The sequence below is a fragment of the Dermacentor silvarum genome, chromosome 5 (genome assembly GCF_013339745.2).
Source record: "Dermacentor silvarum isolate Dsil-2018 chromosome 5, BIME_Dsil_1.4, whole genome shotgun sequence".
NCBI lineage: Eukaryota > Metazoa > Arthropoda > Arachnida > Ixodida > Ixodidae > Dermacentor > Dermacentor silvarum.
Window position 1 is genome coordinate 43,283,047 of NC_051158.1, and position 23,302 is coordinate 43,306,348.

Sequence of the window (23,302 nt, forward strand, 5' to 3'; positions counted from 1 at the left end):
GCATTAGGCTGCTAAAATTATGAAGCAAATGGCTTTATACGAGGCTGTTTTGCGAACGCTGACTACCTGACGTCATACTCCCTGCTGAGTTTCGTTTTCTAACCTCTATGGCCCAGTGCCCGCGGCATGGCGTGATTGCCACCCGCTGGCGCTGCAACTGAAAAGGCAAAGTGTAGGAAAAGCATTTAATGAAGCCAAAGGAGAAAGCATCGGCTTGAAGAGTTTGTCTCCAGACCCTATAAAACTGCTCACCACTGTATAAAGGGGAGAGACAGTGAAAGGGAGAAGGTACCGAGGCCAGGTGACTATTATAAAGCACACTGAACTGTACACACACTGTCCAATATTCAGGTTATGAATTATACACGGACTACGTGCACACACTTCTCGTGCAAAGGAATTTCGCACATTCTTATTTAGAGCATAAATGTTCTAAGGACTAGCGTCTAAGCTCGTGTCACATAAAAAAAAAGGAGGGTGAACCAAGTGTCGACGCTAAAGAACACAAGGTCGACGTGGTGCTTCAAATTATTTTGTTTCTGTTTGTAAATTATTTTGTATAGCTCATTTTGTATCTTTTTCGTATCGTATTCCGGGCGCAATTCGGCCTACCTTGTCTTCTCTTGCGTCGACATTTGGTTGACGCTTTCTTTTTTTGACCAGAAGGCCAGGTGGTTCAATGGTGCAGTGTGCCTAATCCTCGACTTTATAGTGCAAATTATGACCGTAGCACCAAGTTCACCTACTGTAGCGGCTAATTCTCGCTTCTGGTACGCGCAGCCGAAGCCGCCTTCCAGATACCCTTGAATCGATCACACAATCACTATTTAGCCCAAGTTAACTCGCTCTATTGCCCAAAAATGTGCCTTACGGCGGCTTTGCGTCAACATGTCTATCTATCGACGGCGGTGCACCATTTCCACGGGTATAATGTAATGTGGTTAATTTCCGACTATATCCGTGCTAATCACACTCGTACCGTAACTGGCAGCAAACATTTATGTGAATCCTGGGCCTTCACGTGCCAAAACCATGATTTTATTATGAAGCACGCTGTGTTGGGGGACACCGGAATAATTTTGACCACCAGGGGATCCTTAACGTGCCCCCATTGCGTTACTGCATCCCCCCCCCCCCCTTTAAAAGCGGCAGCGCAACAATATACACAGCAATACACAGCAGCGCAACAATATATCCGCTAAGTCACCGCGGCGGGTGCGAAACATTTCATTCCGACTCGGCAGGCGACACCGGCACAAGGACGTTTGAGCTTTCCAAACAAGACTGTGAGGTATGAAGCGCGCACTCCCTTAGTCTGATAACTATTTAATCCTAAATTCAGACGGTATCTACACCGGCACCTACAACGTCGTAAGTTTCATATCTCAGCTTGAATTTCCGCCTTATTTATGTCCTAACAGCCAAATGTCGCAGCTTTGTTTTATGAACGTGCCCATGTAATACATCCACATCCGTAGATATGGTCCTGAAAAACTGGATCCTTGGCGTGCTTGGGCCTTAGTAATCAGCATTGCAGCATTTATGAAGACAGGTTGGCGCTTCTCCGAAATTGCGAGCCAATTTGAATTATACGTTACATTAGAGATACCAACGCCTTTTTTTGCAGATGCATGCATGCGTGGAAAATCATTCGACTATCAGAATTCGATAAGAATGACGGGCGCGGAGTAGCATACGGTTGTTTAAATATTGTTGTTCTTTTTTTGTGGCAAAACCAGGAAATGATTATGAGGTACACTGTACAAAGAAATGCCCGAATAATTTTTGACCGCCGGTGGTTCTTTAACGTGCACCCAATGCATGATACATGGCATACGGTTGTGTTGGATCCCGCCATACACGCGCAATAATAACAGCATTGGACTGTAATGTTGCACCATGGAAGTAAAAAAGAAAAAAGCCGCAGTTTCGCCCGAAGGCGAAGCTTCGATTGGTATAGCAAATAAATGGACAGCTACACAAAGTAAGGAGAGCAGTTTTGTCGGTTGAATAAACTTGTAACCATAAGCGTACTAACTAAATTGACAAGCACGGTGTCGCGCGCGCACAAGCAAACCTGAACATATCTCACTCGACAACCGCGGAAACTCAGTGTCAAAACGCTGGAACGAGGAAACGCGGCAGCAGCAGCAGCAGCGAGCGAACTGCCCTTCGTGCTGGCGCTCGCATGAACGCGAACAAAGCCGCGAAAACACAGCGCAGGGCGGACTCTGTATTCGCCGCTGACGACTTTCAAAACACTGAAGTATTATTGCGCAACTAAAAGACATGGACGGGAGAGAAGAACACGCACACAAAGCACACCAAGCGCCCGGAATTGCGCTTGGTGTGTGTGTTCTTCTCTCCCGTCTATGTCTTTTTGTTGCGCAATAATACTTCAGTAATGGATTACCAACTTTCCCGGAATGCTGCTCTCGTTAATTTCAAAATACAGCGGCCGAACGCGCGCGCGGCGTTGAAGGCGCCCCCACCCTCCTCCCCTCCCCCCACCCCCTCCCTACTTTCCCTCCGGAGCTTTGGGCGCGACTGGAAGACGGCGCGCTTCCTTCCCGTTTCTCGCCCTTGCGTGCGCTAGATTGAGGTGCGATCGCCTGCTCACCCTCGCACGCTTTCACTCGCACATAGAGCATACGGCGCGAGGCGACGACTTTATCGCCCGTAGACTTTATACGGAATTTCACGGTGACGCCGACGGCAGAAATGTGCCTGGTGTGTGTATTATTAAAAACATACTATAGTATCAAGCACTTTCTAACTTTAAGAGAGAGGCGAATATATTACTTAACCAGGTTCCTATGGCATACAGGTAGTTTTGTAGTCCATAACAGAGGGAGTGAATATCCCTGTCTGATGCGTAGAAAGCAATATCTGCGTGTGCATACCTCTGTACGTCTTGACGTGGGATAAAACTAAGTAGCATATCTTTCGTTTCACTGTTCTTGTGTCCGTGTCTGCCCGCCTCCCATTTTCTAGGCGGATATTGAACAACGGCGCCGTGAGAACTGCTTGAGGAACACCACGCGATTGCCTCTGTATGCCCGAAGCAAAATCATTCAAAGAGCAGTAAACGTCCCACTCATAAAAAAAAAACACGCACAACCAAATTACAAAATAACTTGGAAACAAGGTTCCGTAACAGCCAATAAAATCCCGTGCTCTATACGCTGTCACAGGCTTCGGAAATGTCTAGTGCCACGAAAGTAGCAACGTAGACACTGAGTATTTCCCGTTCGCTGTATTTATTAAAAAAGTTGTCGCAGTTTCACCTGAAAGGCGAAGCATCAATTGCGATAGCAAATTTGTAGAGAGCTATACGGAGTAATGATATTAACTTTATCAGCTGTATAAACTTGGACATGCAGCAGCACAGGCAACACGCAGAACTGTTGTCGACGCCATCGGCGTTTTGCCCGCGTTCGCTCAAAATGCGTGCGGCATTGGTGACTGTTGCCGGAGCCTGTGATATAAATAGACACTTGGTGCCGCAGCTAAACGTCGCCTCCCTTCCCTCCCCCCCTCCCCCACGGCCTCTCGCGCGTCGGAAGAAGGCGCGTTTGCTCTACATATATGGTGATTGTAAAGGAGGAAAGAGACGCCTACTTCTGCAGCCCTTCAGGGAGCACGGCGCAGACCGCGCGTTTGTTCTCCGCCGTGCGTTCACTCCCCGTGAAAGCGCGCGCCCCTCGCGCCCTTTCACTCGCACATAGAGCGTTCGGCGCGCGGCGACGATTTTATCTATATTGACGTCATACGGAACCTCACGGCGACGGCGACGACGACGGCGACGACGACAGCGACGACGACGGCGACGACGACGGCGACGCCGACGGCAGAAATCTGCTTTTGAGTGTCCATATAATTGCTATCGCAATAAAATATTGCTTGGTAAGTAAGCGCCCTGCACTGATAGATTCTGCCCATGTACCCGCCGGGGTAGCTCAGTCAGCTAAGGCGTTGCGCTGCTGAGCACGAGATCGCGGGCTCGAATCCCCGGCCGCGGCGGCCGCATTTCGATGGAGGCGAAATGCAAAAACGCTTATGTGCTTGCTTTGTAGTGCACGTTAAAGAACCCCGGGTGGTCAAAATTATTCCGGAGCCCTCGACTCCACAACACAGAACTGGTTTTGGCACGTAAAACCCAAGAAAGAAGATTCTGCCCATGTCTTTCTTCCCTATTGTGCCATTTCAGAAATGAATTTCAATTAAATGCCATCAGAATGTTGCAGCAAGAAACTGTATGCACTGACGTTCGCCTTGTGTCTAATTGCAGCGATTTTTTTCCCAGCATTCGCGTCGGCGTCGGGGTTATCTACATTGTTAGCACCGGGATCGCTCTTCAACGCTGCCTGTGGCAGTGGCACATTAATATGCCCCGTTGAGTTTTCGCACCGCCACATTTAATGTATACAGCTGAAGCACCGATTTTAGTGATACGTAGGTGTGCCTTTTATACGTTGATTGTACACTCAACTCCGGAGTCACACAACCTGTGCGTTTATTGGTTGTGAACTACGCGCGTCTTCTAGGCAGCGCAACTTCATTTACGACTCACGCGGCGTTATATATAAGTGAACAAGGCCCGTCCTGGTGCACTAGCTATCAGACCGCGTCACAAAATTTGCCTAAGTAGCCGCACCAGATCAACCATAGCGCATACTCATGTGCTTTGTAAAATTCCTTTCATAAATTTCTCTTTCGGAATCTTTTTTTGGGTTATGGCCTTTCGCAGTGGATGGCTCCAGCAATTAACGACGAACACGTGCAGCATGTGCGATTTCTTTTTTCTTCTTTTTTTTTCTCGAATGTCTATCTGGACAGATAGCGTCGGCCTGAGATAAATTATGACGAGCGACAGAATCACGTGTACGTCACACACGATTCGGCTCTAACTTGGCGCATCAACGTCCACCACGTCACCTAGCGCGAGGAAGCGCCGGATCGTGATCCAGCAGTGGTCGTTGAGGTCGTCGAGCTGCTTGCAACCGTCTTCCCGGTGATGACACGTGACTGCTTCCTTCACGACTCCTGCGAGTCGCATGAACTCGTGCATGCCATCGAAGGACCTCACTTCGTCTCTGAGAGCAGCCGCGGCCTCGTCCTCGCTGATGGCCTGGACTTCGGCAAGTTCCTCCAGCAGAGCAGGGTGCCGCGACACACGATCCAGCGCCGCCGCTATGGGCCTGTCAATAATGCGAGACGTGTCGGGACGCTTTTAAATATAATCAAAGTCACCGATCGCAAGAAAATATTTCACCACGATAGGTGTTTACACAACAGCAGCATTGAAATCATGCATTATATCATGGTCGAGCCGTTGCAGTCACGAAGGCAATTGTTGGGTCATAATGAAATGCCGTGCTAACCATAAGACAAAACATTTAAAAATTTGAAAAAATGTCACTCATCTAGTAGATACATTGAGGGGTTTGTTTCATAATTGGGCGAACGCATTACTTCCTGAGCACTTGCTGACGATACCTCAATTCCCTATGGCCGACTCGAGGAGGAAGTCGCGACTTCGTTAGGGCTAAGTCGCACGAGGTTGTCCACGTTTGTTTCTAAGCAACTGCTCCGTCGGCTATGCGCGAATGCATAAACGACAGTGGATAAGCCAATTAGCAGTCACAATAAGAACGGCGGGCTCTTTTCGGACATTTCAATGACAGTAATAACAGGCAGCTCTAAAATAAATAAAAATCCAAGAAACCAATAAGAGCACACGTTATTCTTCCCGACAAAAGGACTCTTGCGAGCATTTCCCGCGAAGTGCTACAGGTGCGACTCAGTAGCGCACCCAGGATCTCTGCCAGGGGGGGGGGGGGGGGGGTTGACAGTTTGCCAATACCATCTAAACAGCACTAATTTCGATTTCTTCACGGGAAATTGTCAAAAAATGCGCTTTTTGCGAGTGTGCAGACGATTGCGCGTTTTACATTTAGTTGCCGCACTCAAATGCGTATGAAAAGGGGTTACACAAAAGGGGAAGGGGATTAACTCGGCCTCAGGGGGGGGGGGGGGGCTATAACCCCCGAATCCCCCCCCCCCCCGTCGGTGCGCCACTGGTGCGACTATCCAAATACGGGTGCTTACTTATCAAGATTAGCTCCTGCGAGGAATTTCGAAGCATTGGCCACCAGGCGGGAGTTTCTTCGCACCGTCTCCCAGACGGCAAACGAGTCCTCGTTCATATAGCCAGGAAATTCGACTCTGAGCAGGCTGTAGTTTCCAGAAATGCCTTCGGACAAACGACTCACGAACGCCGTCACGTGCCAGCCCTTCTGGACGGAAACGGAGAACCTTCGTATGTTTTTGCTATGTTTGACGACATCAGCCAAGTGCTCAGAGTCATCCTTAGACATGGAAGTGGCGCTCACGCACAGCTCTGCTAAGCTGCTGTTCCTTGAAAATGACTCAATCACGGCCGTCCAAGCTAGGTCAGCTTCATTCGTCGGGTGGTCGACAGACGCCGAAATCAGTCGGAGTATCTTTAGCGTGGTGGTTGTTCCAACATAGTCTGTGAGAGCGAAGGACAGGTTCTCTCTGTGAGTGCCAGGGTCAATTTTCACAGTCAACGATGTCACGTGGTTCAGCGAACACAGTTGGTGCAGAAGCCTGCCAAGTGGCGGAGCATCGCTTCCGCCATCAGCCTGCGAGGCGATGACGTCGCGGAAACAATGGTACCTGAGGAAATGAAAAGCGTACCGATAGCAGGAAACTCCCAACTGTGGTCGAAACACAACCTTCTCCTCTGCGCCACTTTCTCGAAGGGCCTTGCAGACTTCCTGCAGGGTGACGGCGTCCGTGGCGCCCCCTTCTATGATCACATGTTTTAGAGTGTGCTTCGTCGAAAGCGCTCTGAAGAACAGAGCCCACTTCTGCGGTCTCAACATAGTGAAGGGCAGTGTAACTTCTTGCAGCGTCTCATTCTCCTTGAAAGCCGTCAAGAAGCCATCGCAAATGAGAGCACCCACGAGAGAACCATTGTCGTAAAGATGTGAATCAATGTGAATGCTCCGAATGGTCGTATTCCTTGCAAAAATTGTAGTTAGGGCTTCGATATACTCCACCAATACGAACGCCGTCCTGACGTATAGTCTGGTGATGGTCCTGTTTTCCACGAGTCCTCGCACGATCAACTGTCTAGAGGTGGGGTAGATGAAGGCCTGCCCCACAATGTTTAGCGTGGTTAAGGCTGTCGAACTCTTCAGGTACTCCGCGAAAGTGGCACAAATATCTTCGGGAACGCAGGCCATGGCTGAAAAGTTAAACGAGAGTTCTCTCAGTGATGAGCATGTCGTGATCGCAGTCAAGAACGCCTTTGCTTGCCGGCGTTTCATCTGTAAATTAGGCACATGGAGAGACGTGAGCGACCTCGTCGTAAGCAGAAGAGACGTCACCGCGTCCAAAAACGACTGCCGGCACTCAGCCTCACTGGTGCACTCAAAGTGCTTCAAGTTTCGCAGGGTCGGGATGACGTCGCAGAAGTTACGGTGGGGACTGAGGCCCCATTTGAGCGAGTCTCGCAACTTGAGTGTCTCGATGAACTGGTTGCCCCGAAGGGCGTCGCACAGGAGCTCGTCGTACAAGTTGAGCCTGCCCATCGTGATGTCCAGATGCGTCACGCAGTGATGCTTCTTGACGAGGCAGTGCAGCAGCGTGGCAACCCGGTGCAGTGTGTCCAGCGAGTGGTCCCTAATGTACGGGCAGTCAATGCTCACTACGGTCATCCCGGTGCGCGTTAGCGGGCTTTCTTTCAGTTCGAGCTTGGCCTGGGAAAGCACTTCGTTCCACACTGTGAGGTGTCGAACGATTTGACACGCTCTATCTTTTGTCGCAGTGCAAGGTGACGCGTGGTCAACAGCTTCGCCCGAGAAGAAGCCCTTTATTCCTTCGATGTCTGCCAAGCCGACGTCGAACACATTCAACGAGTCTGCCCGACCAGTCGTCATGGGGAACTTCCTTGGGGCTTCACCGCTTGCCACTGGACCTGCAAGAACAGATGGGTAGCTTTTCCAAAAGTGACCGCGCTTAAATGTCTTGACGCATGAAATTTAGGCTGTACTATTAGTTCATATTTTTATAGTCAAGCATTAGTTACTCGTTCCCTCGGAGCTTTTTCTTCGCCGTCCGTATTGTCTAAGCCGCCAATCCGAGCCACATCCGCAAAGGCTGTTGGGAGCAAGTGTTTGAATGTGACGTCAAGCATTCTATCTCTCACCGTCTCGCGTACGCAGCAGGTTCGCGGTCCGTGCAATTTTGTCATCGTTCACTCTACGCCCTTGCATCGTACTTTGCACTCCGGCTAGCGACAGCCATTCACTACAGATAGTACCAGGGAGTTGGCGTTGAACTTGTGACATAAGGTTGGGTGCTCACAGCGTGTGCTTTGTTCTGGTTCCGATGGCCCCTACGCAAGCCCCCATAGCGGAAGAATATTGTAAACATTTTCGTCCTGCTATTAAAACAATGTTGAGACCAGCAAGCAGATGGGTAGTACACAAGTGCACACAATAATGGAACTTTGCACTGGTCTGCTGACAGCAGTTCCAAAGCGTTCCCATGGTGGTTCAAAACCACAATGAAGCTGTGCTATGGAGGCAATTGACTTTAGTCGAACTATTTAGGATTTGTTAAGATTATGGGAACGTGTCATGGTATTATTACTGCCATAATAAAGATTGGTTACATTTTTAAACGGCCTTTGAAGGTTCGCAGAAGCGCTTGAAAATGACCAGTCGAACGTGCCGTGCCATAAGGGAGAATGTAGCAAGTTAAATGATACGCCTTGTTCGAGCACGCGCTTAAAATAGACTTGTAAATTTCTTCCCGAGGTGAAATCTTCATGTATCTTTCTTTTAAATCTTAAGAATCTTTAGATACCGCCTGTGGCAGATAACGCAAAGCAACATGCGATAGCTTACCCGAGAAGGCGGAGGGTTATTATGCGTAAGACCGCAGAAAATATATATTTTTTATTATGACAGCTTCGAATGGTCGTTTCCGAGCACTTTAAATCGCTCCTAAAACGCTGTTATATTCTTCGCATGGTCGAAAAGGGGCACTCCGGCTACATATGTATGGCCTTTAGCGATCGCCCGACCACATATCAGAATCAACGCACCAAGTTGGGCGATTTGGTAGGTTTAAAGCCAATTAGAGGCGCTCTCATTATCTGTGTTGTTCACATACCAAGTTTTAGTTTTCGTTTCTCGTCGGGCAGCCCTTTTATCTGAGAATTGGCGGGAAACATTGTGTACCCCATAATTCCTTGTATCCTCAGTCCTGTATGTGTGTTCTTGGACCGGCGCTGCAAGACGTCGGCGTCACCTAGTTCTATGAGATTGGTTGGCAAGTATAAAAAAAGACGCAGTTTCGCCCGAAAGGCGAAGCATCGATTGCGATAGCAAATTAGTGGACAGCTATACGAAGTGAGTATAGTAGTTTTATCATCCGTAGAAACTCGTAAACATAGGCAGGCAAACTAAACTAGCAAGAACGTTGTCATGCGCGCACAAGCATTATTTAGCGCATCTCACTCGATGACCGCGGAAACTCTGTCAAAACGCTGCAGTGAGTAAGCACGGTAGCAGCTGTGAGCGAAATCACTTTCGTGTCGCCGCTCGCATCAACCCGAATTAAGCGGCGAAAACACAGCGCAAACACATCTCTTCGCCTGCCAGAGATGGCTTTCAAGATACACAGTGCCCAGGGCAGGCGCGTTCAGTGTAGAACGCACCCCCTCGCCCCTTCCACCGGAGATTTGCGAGCCACTGGAAGACATGGCGCTTCCTTCCCGCTTTCCTCTCTTGAGTGCGGGAGATTGAGCCGCCATCGCCCGCTCACCCTGGCACGCTTTCACTCGCACATGCAGCATACGCCACGCGGCGACGATATTATCACCCTTGGACTTTATACGAAACCTCACGGCGACGGCAGAAACGCGCCTGGAGTGTTCATATAATTGCTATCGCAACAAAATGCTAAAATACGTCATCGTGTCGCCCTCTCTCGTCTGTCCGATGAGTGGGCCCGCTACTTTCAATGCGCGCCATGGAATCGGGAAAGTATCGCTGTCGCAGCAGACCACGAATCTGCTCACTTTCTGCTCACGTGACCGAACGCGTTCCCGTGGTTGCGCTTGCGAACTGCCACTCCGTTCATAACGAGGATGATTATGTTGCACGTATACGCCGCCATCGTCGCGATGTTTCACATCTAAAACACAGCCGCCGGCTGCAGCGGCCACGCTCCCGGAACCCATCTTCAGCTTTCGCTTCGTTCCATTTCACTGTTCCGAAAAGCAGCATGGCTGCTCGGTTGGCGCACAGATATCTCCTATACTTGGTCCAATAGTGGCCCCAGTAATCGGCGCGCTCGCATTCGAGGGATCACAGCGACCATCGGATGATGCCGCCGGATTTGTCATCTCATCACACCAGGACGCGACACGATCACGCATCGGCTATGGTTTGATTTCGTCCGAGCGAGCACGTTTCACAATTTTTTAGCTCACGCTCCCTATTCCCGCTTGTCACGTGGTACGAACCTTTTCGCGAACACACACGCACCTGGCGCTCACCAGAGATGCCCGTCGATGGTTCCTGCCTATACTCTTGTTATTGTGGGCTCCGACGTTCAGACACCACCACCAGCGCCCTGTAGATTATTTCTTCTTCGTCGCCCTTAGCACGAGAATCAGTAATCGTGCCTCTTGTCTTTTTTTTTCTACACCAATAGTGTTAACACGACTAAATCATTAAAGTGCAGATGAAAAGTTTGTGCGACTAGCCGAAAAGATAGCGTGGCTACCTTGGTTTCCATCCCGGAGCTAAAGCAAATTTTTCTTTAAATGCGAGGCTCTCTGTCTGAGCAAACCGCATGCGTTTCCAGTAATATAGCATCAATCATTCTGATGATGACTACAAGGACGACGAGAATGCTGATGAATGCGATAATGATGATGATGATGATGGTCGCGGCAGTGGTAGGGATGATTATAATGATGATAAAGAATAATCGGGTTGCGGGAGGAGTAAAGAGGCAGACTAACTATTGAGAGCTGTAAGCTAGCCAAATGCGGGGCAGCTATGGAAGATAATTAAATCTAAATATAACACTAAAAAAAGGCTGAATTCAGAAGTAATGACGTCAAAAAAGCAACAATAATGCGTAATAGAGAACTGAGACAAACTGAATTTCCAAACTGTAGAATGATATAAATAATAAAACACAAGAGACCGCAACATGAATAAAGCCGAAGCATAAACAAATTGCACTAAAATGACTAGTGATAAGAGTAGACTGAATGCCGTGGCAAATGAAATAAAGTGACCCTCAAACTTTGATTTTGACGATTTCGTACAAAAGAACTCAGTCATTAAGGTATTTATTTCAGATTCCTAGACGTATAGGGAAGTGCATCACCAAATTTCGTTGCAAAATTTGCCCCGTTGAAACGAAAAGAATCAGTTCTATTCTCGTGACAGTGGCGCGCGCTCGCCGTCGCGAGCACCCTTGAACGCTGTATTCAAGGCGCAGCAGCAGAGTGGGCAAGTAACTAAACACGGAGTGATTGCCCTGATTAGAATGTTCGTTGTTCGCTTACTTTATTCTTGGGAGACCTTCCATCGAGAGCAGAGCAGATCGAAAAAGTAAAAAAAAAAAATCGCCGCCCAAGCACTTCGTACAGATGGTTACCCAGAGAAGCTGAAACGTGCAGCGCCGGTGTTTAATCACTGGGTTAATCCCGACGGTACATTAAAGTATTTCTCAGTTATTGGTTACGTCTTTGCGTTTCTTAATGTGGTTACACACACGATTGGCTGCGACGGAAAAAACGACGTGACTGACTGTGCGCCCGCAATACGCCGTTGTCGCATTGCCACTTGCGATTCATCAAAATTACATTCTTTCAAAATTAAATATTTCCGTCACGTCAGACAATGAATGGCTCATACCCCCGCAAACTCGGCCTCCACATTACGACGACAGAAGAGAAGTGAAATTCTACGCTGGAATTATGAGCGGCAACGAAGCCATGTGGAAGAAGGCGACGACACGAACGAGGGAGCAGTGGCACGAGCGCGTGCGGAGCACGAGCACGACCCAACGAGCCAGCTGTGGACGAAAACAACGACGTTCGAGGCATTGCTGATGATGATAGTTTCTGCGTAAAGGCGACGAACGAATGAATTTGCTGGTCATATACAGCTCCGGTTTAAAAAGGAAAGGCATAATTCTGGCTTTTGCGCCCTTTTCTACGAGGGCGGCCAAGGGCGCTGAACTGCTCCATAGCTGAAAAAAGTTAGGATGCTTAAGCTTCGCCTTTAAATGTTGAACGCGATATCGTTATCGGGTACCGTTCCGATAGCGTTTTAACAGCGAAGCTGTTTAAGCCGGAGGTTAGTCAGTATAGCGCAGACCAGAAATGTGGGCCGATCCTGCAGGTTGTGCAGAAGGGCCCAAGCGCAATCATACCCCTGTGAACTGGCGAAGCTGTTTGAGCTCGAGGATGGTCCGCCGAGTTTACGCCGTAATACCTCCTCCTGAAGATGACGTCACCACGCGTCGCCTAGCAACGCTTCGCTCTAGCTGCGCCGAGCATGCCGAGCCTCGCCACAGCTGCGTGAGCCGTGACGTCATCGCAGTGCGCCGCATCGCTTCGCCTTAGCTTTGCCGAGCCATGCATAACGTCACCGCGCCGTGCGGAGTGGTTGCCGCGGCTGCGCAGAGGCGGAGCTAAGTCGTGACAACACTGCGCCGATCCACGGGATATACAGCTCCGCGTCGCTCCCGCGGTGACACAAAAGCCCCGCCGTCGCCTCGCCGAGCACATCGCAGCGAAGATGGGGTGGCCGAAGAAGGGCGTCACTCCCGACGAAGAGCAAGCGTGGCGCGAAAGCCGTCACGCCACTAGCACCAGTCCCGATGGCGCGGATCTCGGAGGCAGTTGGCTTGTGAAATGAGTTTGCTTGTGATAGATGGGACATGTTGGTTTTGTAGCGAGAGCTACACTGGCCGCATTCTCGCCGTTTCGCGGTGGCCGGTGGCCGCACCGTGAGCTGATCCGTTTCCTAGCACCACCGCAGCTGGCAGCGCCGCTCGCCGCGCCATCTGGCGTCGTCTGCTCGAGTACCACGGCGCAACGATATGCCGCCGCCACCACAGTTGTGTTGCAACCGCAGTTGTGTTCACCGCTTCCACCTGGCATGATGTCAGAGGAGAAGCCCGTGAAACCGTGTTGCCACAGAGGAAGAGCCGGCGTTGCATCGTATATATAGAAGGGGCGGCTCGACGGGGTTCGTCGGCAGATATGGAAAGTGAGTCGGAGAGACTGAAAGAAGCCAGGCTTCGTCGTCGGAACGAAGGCAAGAGGAGGCAGCGAGCCGAGGAGACGGAGGAAGAACGAGCTGCACACCTCGAGAAGCGTCGTAAATACGAAGCGGCCAGGTGAGTGGATTCAGATGAGGATAGCACCCAAAACGTGTTCAAGTCGCTGGACGACAACCCTTACCCTCTCGCCGTCTTTGTGGCAATTGAGAAACAAGATTAAGACTTTCAAAACAAATGCGTTACACCTTAAAAATGTATAGTCTTTAATGTAACCATAACTTAACGAGAGGTAACAACCAAACCTAAAGACTCAGTCGTACGAAGGTAAACGATAAAGTTGTAACCGTAGAGAGAACCAAGCTAAACAATAACATTAACCGTACCTCTCGCTACGCACACCCAGGCATAACTGAGTTAAGCCACAGCCATTTTTTTTTGTTCTTTTATAACTGGCGACGCTCGCATATGATGCTATTTTGACTGCGAAGCGATATTACAGCCGACGGGTTAGAGCCCTCTGTGTGTGCCGTAATCTGTGTGGCCTGTTTAATAACGCTATCTCTATCGTTCCTCAAGTACGCTCCGAACGGCCCATCCTAAACGTACTATTATTCCCAAAGAACAATGTCTAGTGCCTTAGTGACTCACAAAAAAAGAAAAAAGATTGGAATGGGCGAACACCTACACACGCTGATAATGTATCAAAAAAAAAAAAGAAAAAAATTGAACGCCCTAAAAGTAGCTTTTGCTGCTTGACAACGCTAAAAAAGGCACGACGGCAGGCCGCGCTGCTCAGCTCGAACCTGGAAAACCAACTCTGGCCAGTCCAGTGAGCCAAGGAAGCCGCCGGGAGACAAGAAATCTTGGCTGTAACCTCGACTGGTGCCCAAACCCACTAACTCGCCGGATGCGAATCGTTCTGATTCGAAATAAAGTTTCTCTCACTCACTCGGCACCACCAGTAGCAACTGAAGTTGAACCTAACGGTTGCTTCTGTATTTTTCAAAGAGAAGCGTTCTTTATCTGCCCCAATGTTGAACAATGTGAACATTTTGTAGATTTAAAAATGAATTACGATGTACATAGTAACGTGTTAGGTGGTACCATGTATAAATCCATCAAGAAATACGCAAAGTAAAATATGCAATTGGGAATCAAATTATTTTTTTTGTTTATTTCGTAAATGTGGAAGCAGCGAATGAAGTCGCAAAAAGCATAATTTGTGCGTGCCTTTTGGTGATATACCATAAATTCATGTATCATGTGCATCGTATTTTGTGTAATTTCAAAGAAGAACCAGTTCCTAATTACTTTTCATCTAAACAAACATTCCTAAAGAGGAAACCATCTACGCTAAATAGCTACGAGGCCGCTTTGAAGCTTGTGGGCTAATGCAAGTATCTTGAGAAGAGTAACATTTCAATGTAATTTCATTTTACGGACTAGCATCACAACAACGCTATTAGCCAGTTATGTAGAGACCATAGAAGGCATTTGTAAAAAAAAAAAACACACCATTTACATTATTACTATTTTTGGTATTTTGACGCCACGTATTAACTTATGCAGTAGTACGTACTTCTCTTTATTCCTAAACAAAAAAACGAAAAAAGTAGGAATAAGCAGACTATCAACGATTCTAGAACGCAAACGAAGATAAATGAAGCACAATCCCTCGGTGAGCATAAATTCGGACCTCGTCAGGAACGCTGCGTGCGAACATGCTTCTAAGCCCTTGTCATATTTCCAGACCAACCACGTTCCGCAAGGCGCCAAACCCAGACTTTCTTGAATCTCCCTGTCAAACCAGCCCCTCTACAGTAACAGCCTAGGCCGGCAGCTTACGCGATCCTCATCTGAATGCAAACTTAGGGCATGACAAACTGTTGGCGGTAGGAGCGGACCAAACGTGTTCAGTGTAAAAAATTTCGGCGGCCTGCTGTTCAAACACGAGCTGTTCGTCTTGCACAACCCAGGGGACTCACTCGCGTGAATAGATGCAGCGGACTTCGCAACCACAAGGCGCTCGAAAGTTCGCGGTAGGCAGCCTCAAAAAAAAAAAAAGCCTGTAACGTGGCGAAGGCTGCACGTGCGCTGCAGACGACTCGAGAGGAGTGTAGAATCTCAGGTAAGTCTCAAAGACACAGCCTTCCAAAAAAAGATATATATACGTGACATTGTTCGCTTGCTGACGTAGAGCCCCGTCAGCCCTGTCTCGGTGTCGATGCATTTCTAGGGCGCTGGCTGCCACACACGATTGTTTAAAATTCATGATGGCCACCTTGATTTCCCGGCCATGCTTTAGTAGAGCGCACCCAGCAAATTATTTTATAAACAGATGGTGTTTTTCATATACACCTTTTTCACGGTGATCCCGTGGCCATCGTCACGTTTTATCACGTGATGACGCGTCCATTGCTTGCCTCCATTGCCTCCGTGTTTACAAAGTTTGTGCAAGACGTCGGCTCGGCTCACAAACCTTTGCTTCGGCAGATATCGTAGACGCTGACTGGGTGGACGACACGCAGCTTTGGCCGCCGCTACAGAGGACTTGTAAGCACTTTCAGAGCTCATTACACATCGAACGGTGTGAGCAGCGTATACGGTGCTTGTACTAAAAGCGGGCCTAGAAGTGTATTCAAAGCTGTCCAAACATTCCACTTAGCAATTAAACCAGTATCAGTGTGTTTTGTTTTTCGTTCTATTTCTGGCTACCACTTTGAGTCGGCGGCTTGTCATGTTCCCGGCTCAATAATGTTCCTCAGTGTGTTCCCTATCTGATTGTTTATTTTCTACCTAATCGCGCGCAGGTGTGCTCAGTTGCAATAGGTTTGTTCTCGCCGCGCACAAGACTTCGAGCGTATAAATGTTCTGTATCTTGTAATAGCTTCTAGCAAACACGTGTTATTGCTAGTAACTCCCTTAGTCCCTGGGCCGTCACGAAACGTTCAGCTTCGAACATTCGTGCGGTGTAGTCGCCGTCACGCATGCTTCGGCGCATTGATTCAAGTGTGCGCCCATTTAGTTATTCTCCATACGTTCGTGATAGATTGGCTAAGTTTGTGTGTGAGCTGGGGTCGATGTGTGTAGATAACGTACGACAACTTTGCTATGTCAGGGAGTGGCGCTACTCCCTTTGCCACTCTGTAACGAGTGGTACTCACTCTTTTCGATGTTCTGGGGTTGAAGTCCTTTCTTTGAAAGAGGTTAGCGATACAACGCTGGCAGATGAGGGAATTTTTTTATCCTCGAGGATAGCCATGTATAGCGAAGGGCCAGCAACGCAGATAGTCCTTATGTATACCAGTGGTCCGTGGAATTGGTCACACACATTTTAATTTCGTTCCTCAATATACCAGTCACAATTTTTTCTGCAACTACTGCACACATCTTCACTCTACCGCTCCACATTTTGCAGCATAAATGGAGCACAGTGCATTAGCGAACAGCCAGTTGCATTTCTGACAGCTGTTCACACAGTAGCCGGTTAGAAGGGGCAATGGCTTTATATTGCTGCACTTTCGCTGGGGCAACGTTCGCCGCACCGCCGAAAGGGCCATTTCGTTCCTCTTGAGCAAACTGTTCCGCAAAAAGTCTGGAATTGTGTTAATCTACAACTGTGTACCCCAGTACTGTGTAGAATCATTGACAATGCTGTATCCTGAAAATGTTTTTGAATGGTATGAATAAAACTTACCTTTATAGAACACTGGAGCAGTGCGCTTTCGCGGCATTTGGCATCGCCTAGCGGAGCAAGCTGGAACTAAACGGCTGCTTCTGAGCATGCGTTTCCAGGGGGAAAGAGCTTCACCACTCGCGGTGATAGCGATGCGCAGCTCCCCTTTTCGTAAAATTCTGTCAGATAACAGGATGCATACAGCACAGTGTTCTCTCTCTCTCTTTCGAGTTGAGCGGTTGCGGTGTGACAGCACGCACGCTGATAAAGAACCGTTCCTGCCACCTGGAGCCTGTCCCGGCTCCCTTTCTCGTCGGACACAATCATAGGAACGGGGGAGTTGCGCAAGAGACACAGTACTGTGGCAACCAGTGGCGAAGCACTGCCCGCCGGGAAGCGCAGGCTCAGACACAACTCTGTTGTTCAAGATTTATCCGGTAGGCGGCACTAAAGGTCTCAGAAGCGCACCGCTCCCGCGGTCTAGTGTACAGTCACTGCATTCTACCGCTGCTAACATATGGGGCAGAAATTTGGAGGTTAACGAAGAAGCTGGAGAACAAGTTAAAGACCGCACAAAGAGCGATGGAATGAAAAATGTTAGGCCCAACGTTAAGAGACAAGAAGAGAGCTGTGTGGACCAGAGAGCGAACAGGCATAGCAGAAATTATAATTGATATTATCAGGAAACAAAATGGAGCTGGGCAGGCCATGTAATGCGTAGGATGGATAACCGGTGGACAATTAGAGTTACATAATGGGTACCAAGAGAAGCGAAGCGCAGTCGAGGATGGCAGAAAACTAGGTGGGTTGATGAAGTTATGAAATTTAGAGGCGCAAGTTGGAATCAGTTAGCGCAAGAGAGGGGTAATTGGAGATCGGAGGAAGAGGCCTTCGTCCTGCAGTGGACATAAATATAGGCTGATGATGATGATGATGATCACACACACACTCATCAATCAATCAGTTAATCACTCACTCACTCAATCAACCGATCAATCAATCGATCAAACAATCAAACAATCAAAACAGCGTTTATTATTTACAAAGATGGTACATATTAAGTTGAGTATACAAAAGAAGATCCCATAGCTCAAGCTTGCAAGGGGACCTCCCGTTTTGAGCCGCATGAAGAGAAGTGAGTAAGCAACAGTGATTATACATAAACAACGACTAATAAACATAATTATTAAACATTATTCATGTACAACAAAACGAGAGAAGGACATGCACATTTCGCGGAAGATTCGTGTGTGGAACTCACCTGCACACGAACCGGTGAGAATATGCAGAGGGACTAAGAATTTCAGTGCAAATAAGCCGGAGAGGAAGTTCTTCCAGACGTTGGTAGGCGCAGCGTGACTACGAAGTGGCCGAATTAGTTTGCTTAGCTGAAACCCGTGCGTAAATAGGGAAGTTTATTTCTATGTGCCTGTTTTACTTTGTACGCTTACAGCCTGCTTTGTTTTAAGCAATTTCTTGAAATTTAACGAGCAAATATAGTTTGTGAGTTGCTTACTTTCTAGAAAGTGCTCGCCGGAGCGGAGAAAGAGAGACTGAAGGCAGGAATAGATAATGGCACACTGAGGCTACGGTAATGTACTTTAATAATTATATGCAGGCAGCCGGGTACTTGAGAGCGTTTGTGCTGAGCATTTGACATAAAAACTTTTTTGCGTTAATGCCGAGTGTAAGAAAACGCACAGTTCTGAATCAAAAGCCTTCAAATTTATAAGGACGAGCTTATCGCTAAGCAGCAGCTAGCTTATATTGAGGTAAATTTAGAGCTAGCGTTATGTATCGCTTCATGTCGAGGAGCCAGTTTTACCAAGCTTTTTTTCACAGGCCTTGTATGTCAGAGTCGTTTTGGGAACACGTGCAAGTCACTCGACACAGTGAGGAGAAGAATCATATGACAGTGTTGAGACAATTATTAACATTGAATACGATTCATTATTAGGTATGGATACTCAAAATGAGGAACTACTCTTTGATGAAAGTAAAGATTTAATCACAATGAGGATCTCTTGTAACATGTACATACGTGCATAACATTTGACCGAAACAATTTGAAAGCTTCTGACTAAAAAAATAAGCTTGTAGGAAACTAACGTGTGCCAATATATACTGATGCCTTTCGAAAACGAATGACAAAGGTGAAAAATGCGGATTTTGTCAACGTCTTCAGTTGGGGATCAAAATTTGGACCTTCTGTTTAGTCCCGCAAGGGCACCTTGAGTATCAAGGTGATGGTGCTTGGCGCCACCACGGACCCTTAGCCCCCATACCGAAGCTGTCATCCGCACCGTGGCGAAAGGTTTTGAGGTGAAGGGTAGAAACCATGAACGGTGGCGGTCGGGGCCATGGTCAAGCTCCGGCCGACGGGCTCTTCGTCTGTTTACCAGGCGGCGAGCCCCGGGACCTTCCTGTGAATAAGACGGTGAAACACAGGTGACATTCTAGGAACCGTCTGCATGCCCATATCGCATGAGTATTTCTTCTTCCAAAAAACCCGATCGGTCCCTGAAAAGGGGCCGCACCGAAGAAAGCTTTGACAGAACTCGAACTGATTGCGATCACTTTCCCCGTTTCTTGATTATTCACTCTCTTGTAGACAACGACTCAGTCGCTGCAATGTCTGTTTTTGTTATCGCTAGGACCCTTCAGAAAATGATAGGAAGAAACTATGAAGCAAAGAAGCTGTCATCCGGCGATCTTCTTGTTGAAGTGTCGCAGAAAGATCATTCTGACATCCTACTCAAGCAAAAGCAGTTTGCTCATCTACAGGTGTCCATTACCCCCCACCGCAGTCTGAACACAGTTCAAGGCGTAATATCAGAACGTGATCTGATCCGTGAAACAGACTCAGACCTCCTTGATGGCTTCAGAGATCAAGGTGTCACTGCCCTACGCCGCATCACCATAAGGCGAAACGGCGAAGATGTAGTGACACCCCATATCGTCTTGACCTTTAATCGTTCCCGTCTACCAGATGCTGTGAAAGCAGAGTTCATTCACTGCAAAGTACGCCCCTATGTCCCAAACCCGAGAAGATGTTTTAAGTGCCAAAAGTACGGACACGGATCAAACACATGTCGCGGAAAACTCACCTGTGCAAAGTGTGGTGCTCACGAGCATCCTACTGAAAGCTGCAGTGCCACCCAAACAGAATGTCCCAACTGTCATGGGCCGCACGCTGCGTACTCGCGAACTTGTGAAATGTTCCAGAACGAGAAAAAGATCATTCAAATCAAAGTAACAGAAAACATCACATTCCCTGAAGCCCGGAAGAAGCTCTCGCTTCTCTCCGGAAGATCCTACGTTGACGCAGCGCGCCGGGGGGCCGGGCGGCGTCTAGTTACGGTGGGCACGCAATACAGCTTTGCTGATGCGCGCCTTTCTCGGCCCCCAGCAAGCAGCCATCGGCTGCACCAACCTTTCAAGTCCCAGAGGTCAACTTCGCACACACCTCTGGAACAACCCAGACAACAGAGAGGGAGTCAACCCCTCCTGACAAACCTTCATCCGCTTCCGAGTCTCCGCCGGAAGCAATGGAAGTGACTCCGGGATCCTCAGTGTCTCAGACGCTGAGAGAATCCCCCAAAGAGAGGCGGAGTTTTCTAGACCGCCTCAAACAGAAAAAACATCCGCCAGTCAAGCCGCCTAATAAAGGCGGTGACATTTGAATAACCCGTCCCCTTATCACACGCAAAAATGGCTGCTGAGAGCATTATACACTGGAACTGCCGAGGGCTACTCAGAAATCTGGATGACATATATGAAATACTTGCACAATACCAACCTAACATACTTTGCCTACAGGAAACACACTTAAACCCAACACACAGAAACTTTTTAAAACAATATGCAGTATACCGGAAAGACAGGCAAGGCACTGCCCACTCATCGGGTGGCGTCGCTATTGTCGTGCAGAACACTATCCCCTGTCAGAGTATCACCCTAGTTACCGATTTAGAGGCAGTGGCAATACGGGCTCTAACTTTTGGAAGATTAATAACTGTATGTTCCCTATACATTCCTCCGGACCATCACCTCTCCGTCGAAGAATTTGAAAAACTTATTGACCAGCTCCCGGGTCCATTCATATTGGTTGGAGATTTTAATGCACACCACCCATTATGGGGATGTTCAAGAGCTGATTCCCGAGGTGCGCTAATCGAAAAATTTCTATTGTCTTCCGGTTCCTGTATATTTAATAAGAAAGACCCAACATACTTTAATACAGCACACAGCTCATACACAGCAATAGACCTTGCTATTGGCTCTCCAGTGCTCTTGGCAACCACTGAGTGGGCTGTTATCGATAATCTGTATGGAAGCGACCACTTTCCTGTTTGCTTAAAACACACAGGAAACATAAATATGGGTTTAAATTATCACAGGAAATTTAAAGAACAGGCTGCTGATTGGAAGAAGTTCCGAGAACTCACTAAACTGCCAATTTCTTCAATCGTAGACCTAGGTATAGACGAATTACAATCCATGATCACCCTGCATATTATAGAAGCCGCACAGAAATCAATCCCACAGACATCAAATAAGACACAAAACAAACGTAGGCCATGGTGGAATGCGGAGTGCAAGAATGCCCGTGACAACCAAAACAAAGCATGGTCAAAATTCCGCAGGTATCCTACAGTTAACAATTTAATAGACTTCAAGCGTGCTAAAGCAAATGGCAGGCGTATCCGACGTGCATCCAAACGGGAAAGCTGGCGCTCATTCCTTTCCTCTGTAAACTCCTACACAGATACACATAAAGTGTACAACAGACTTAGAGCACTTCAAGGGCGCAGTGCTCACCCAGTGCCTCTGGTCAGCACTGCTGGTGATACACTGGAACACCAAGCAGATGCAATAGGAGCACATTTTGAATATATCTTCAGCTCAGCACATTATACAGACTCCTTCATGCGACACAAGCTAGCCGAGGAACGGAAACCTATCCGTGATAAAAGGCCATCCACAGGAGGGTACAATAGCCCTTTCACTATGGAGGAACTGAAGGCGGCTCTGGGAACATGTGGCAACTCAGCAGCAGGCCCAGACAGGATTACATATGGCATGCTTAAGCACATACATGAATACACCCTTATAACCATCCTCTTTCTGTTTAACAAGATATGGTCCTTTGGGCGCCTACCCAAAGCCTGGAAAGAGGCTGTTATCATACCCATTCTTAAACAAGGAAAGGAAGCCACACTTGCAGCTAGCTACAGGCCCATTGCCTTGACTAGTTGCTTGTGCAAGGTGTTTGAGAAAATGATAAATCGCCGCCTTGTGTATTTCCTTGAATACAACGGCCTTCTTGACCAACGTCAAGCTGGATTCAGGTCTGGCCGGTCGACGACTGACCAGCTTGTAGCATTTGAATCTTATGTCAGGGATGCCTTTATCCACAAACAACACTGTCTTTCTGTATTCTTTGACCTGGAAAAAGCTTATGACACGACCTGGCGTTATGGCATTCTCCGTGATCTGCATTCTTTTGGAGTCTCGGGAAACATGCTTAATACTATAGAAAGCTACCTCTCCGAACGCACCTTCGTGGTTCGTCTTGGAAATGCTCTATCGAAGCGGTTCATACAGGAGAATGGCGTTCCTCAAGGTGGCGTACTCAGCTGCACGCTTTTCATAGTTAAAATGAACTCCCTAAGCAGTGTGTTGCCCAAACAATCTCTTACTCTGTTTACGTAGACGATGTCCAGATCAGCTTCAAATCCTGCAACTTGGCCATCTGTGAACGGCAAATTCAGTTGGGGGTAAATAAACTCTCAAGCTGGGCAGATAAAAATGGGTTTAAATTCAACTGTGGGAAAACCGTCTGTTTACCTTTTTCTCAACAGCGTGGCATTAGGCCGGACCCCAACATCACACTGAACGGGCAGACGATAGCCGTTAAACAAGATCACAAATTCCTAGGTGTTGTGGTCGATAAAAAGCTCACCTTTGTTGCACATATCAAGCAGTTGCGATTGAAATGCTTGAAAGCAATGAACTTACTAAAGATCCTTTCCCATCAGTCATGGGGTACAGACCGTGACTGTTTACTGAACCTTCTGAATAGCGTTGTACTGTCACGTATTGACTATGGCTCGGTAGTGTACGAATCAGCGTCAAAGTCTGTGCTAAAGATGCTTGACCCAGTGTACCACCTTGGGCTCCGTCTAGCCACTGGTGCTTTCAGAACTAGCCCAATAGTCAGCCTGTATGTTGAGGCTAACAGATGGTCACTGGAACGGCGAAGGCAGTGCA

At 48.0% G+C, this 23,302-nt stretch overlaps 2 protein-coding genes across 2 annotated transcripts; both read right to left on the minus strand.

Annotated features, from left to right (window-relative positions):
- Positions 1-4,894: 4,894 nt before the first annotated feature.
- On the minus strand, positions 4,895-6,219 carry LOC125945349 (uncharacterized). Its single transcript, XM_049667113.1, has 2 exons — positions 6,112-6,219; positions 4,895-5,201 (listed from the first exon to the last, which is right to left on the minus strand). Exons 1-2 carry the CDS (start codon positions 6,207-6,209, stop codon positions 4,907-4,909), a joined length of 393 nt encoding a protein of 130 aa, XP_049523070.1. The 5' UTR covers positions 6,210-6,219; the 3' UTR covers positions 4,895-4,906.
- Positions 6,220-6,272: 53 nt separating this feature from the next.
- LOC125945681 (uncharacterized) lies at positions 6,273-8,003 on the minus strand (the record flags this gene model as incomplete). Its single annotated transcript, XM_049667915.1, has 1 exon — positions 6,273-8,003. A coding segment is annotated over exon 1 (1,698 nt), but the record flags the coding sequence as incomplete, so codon positions are not given.
- Between the last annotated feature and the right edge of the window lie 15,299 nt (positions 8,004-23,302).

Excerpts from the sequence above, each read along its gene's own strand:
- LOC125945349 (XM_049667113.1), bottom strand. The coding sequence starts at position 6,209 with ATGAACGAGGACTCGTTTGCCGTCTGGGAGACGGTGCGAAGAAACTCC. Across the intron at positions 5,202-6,111 it reads GCAGGAGCTAATCTTGATAA|GCCCATAGCGGCGGCGCTGG; the intron begins GTAAGCACCCGT and ends CATTATTGACAG.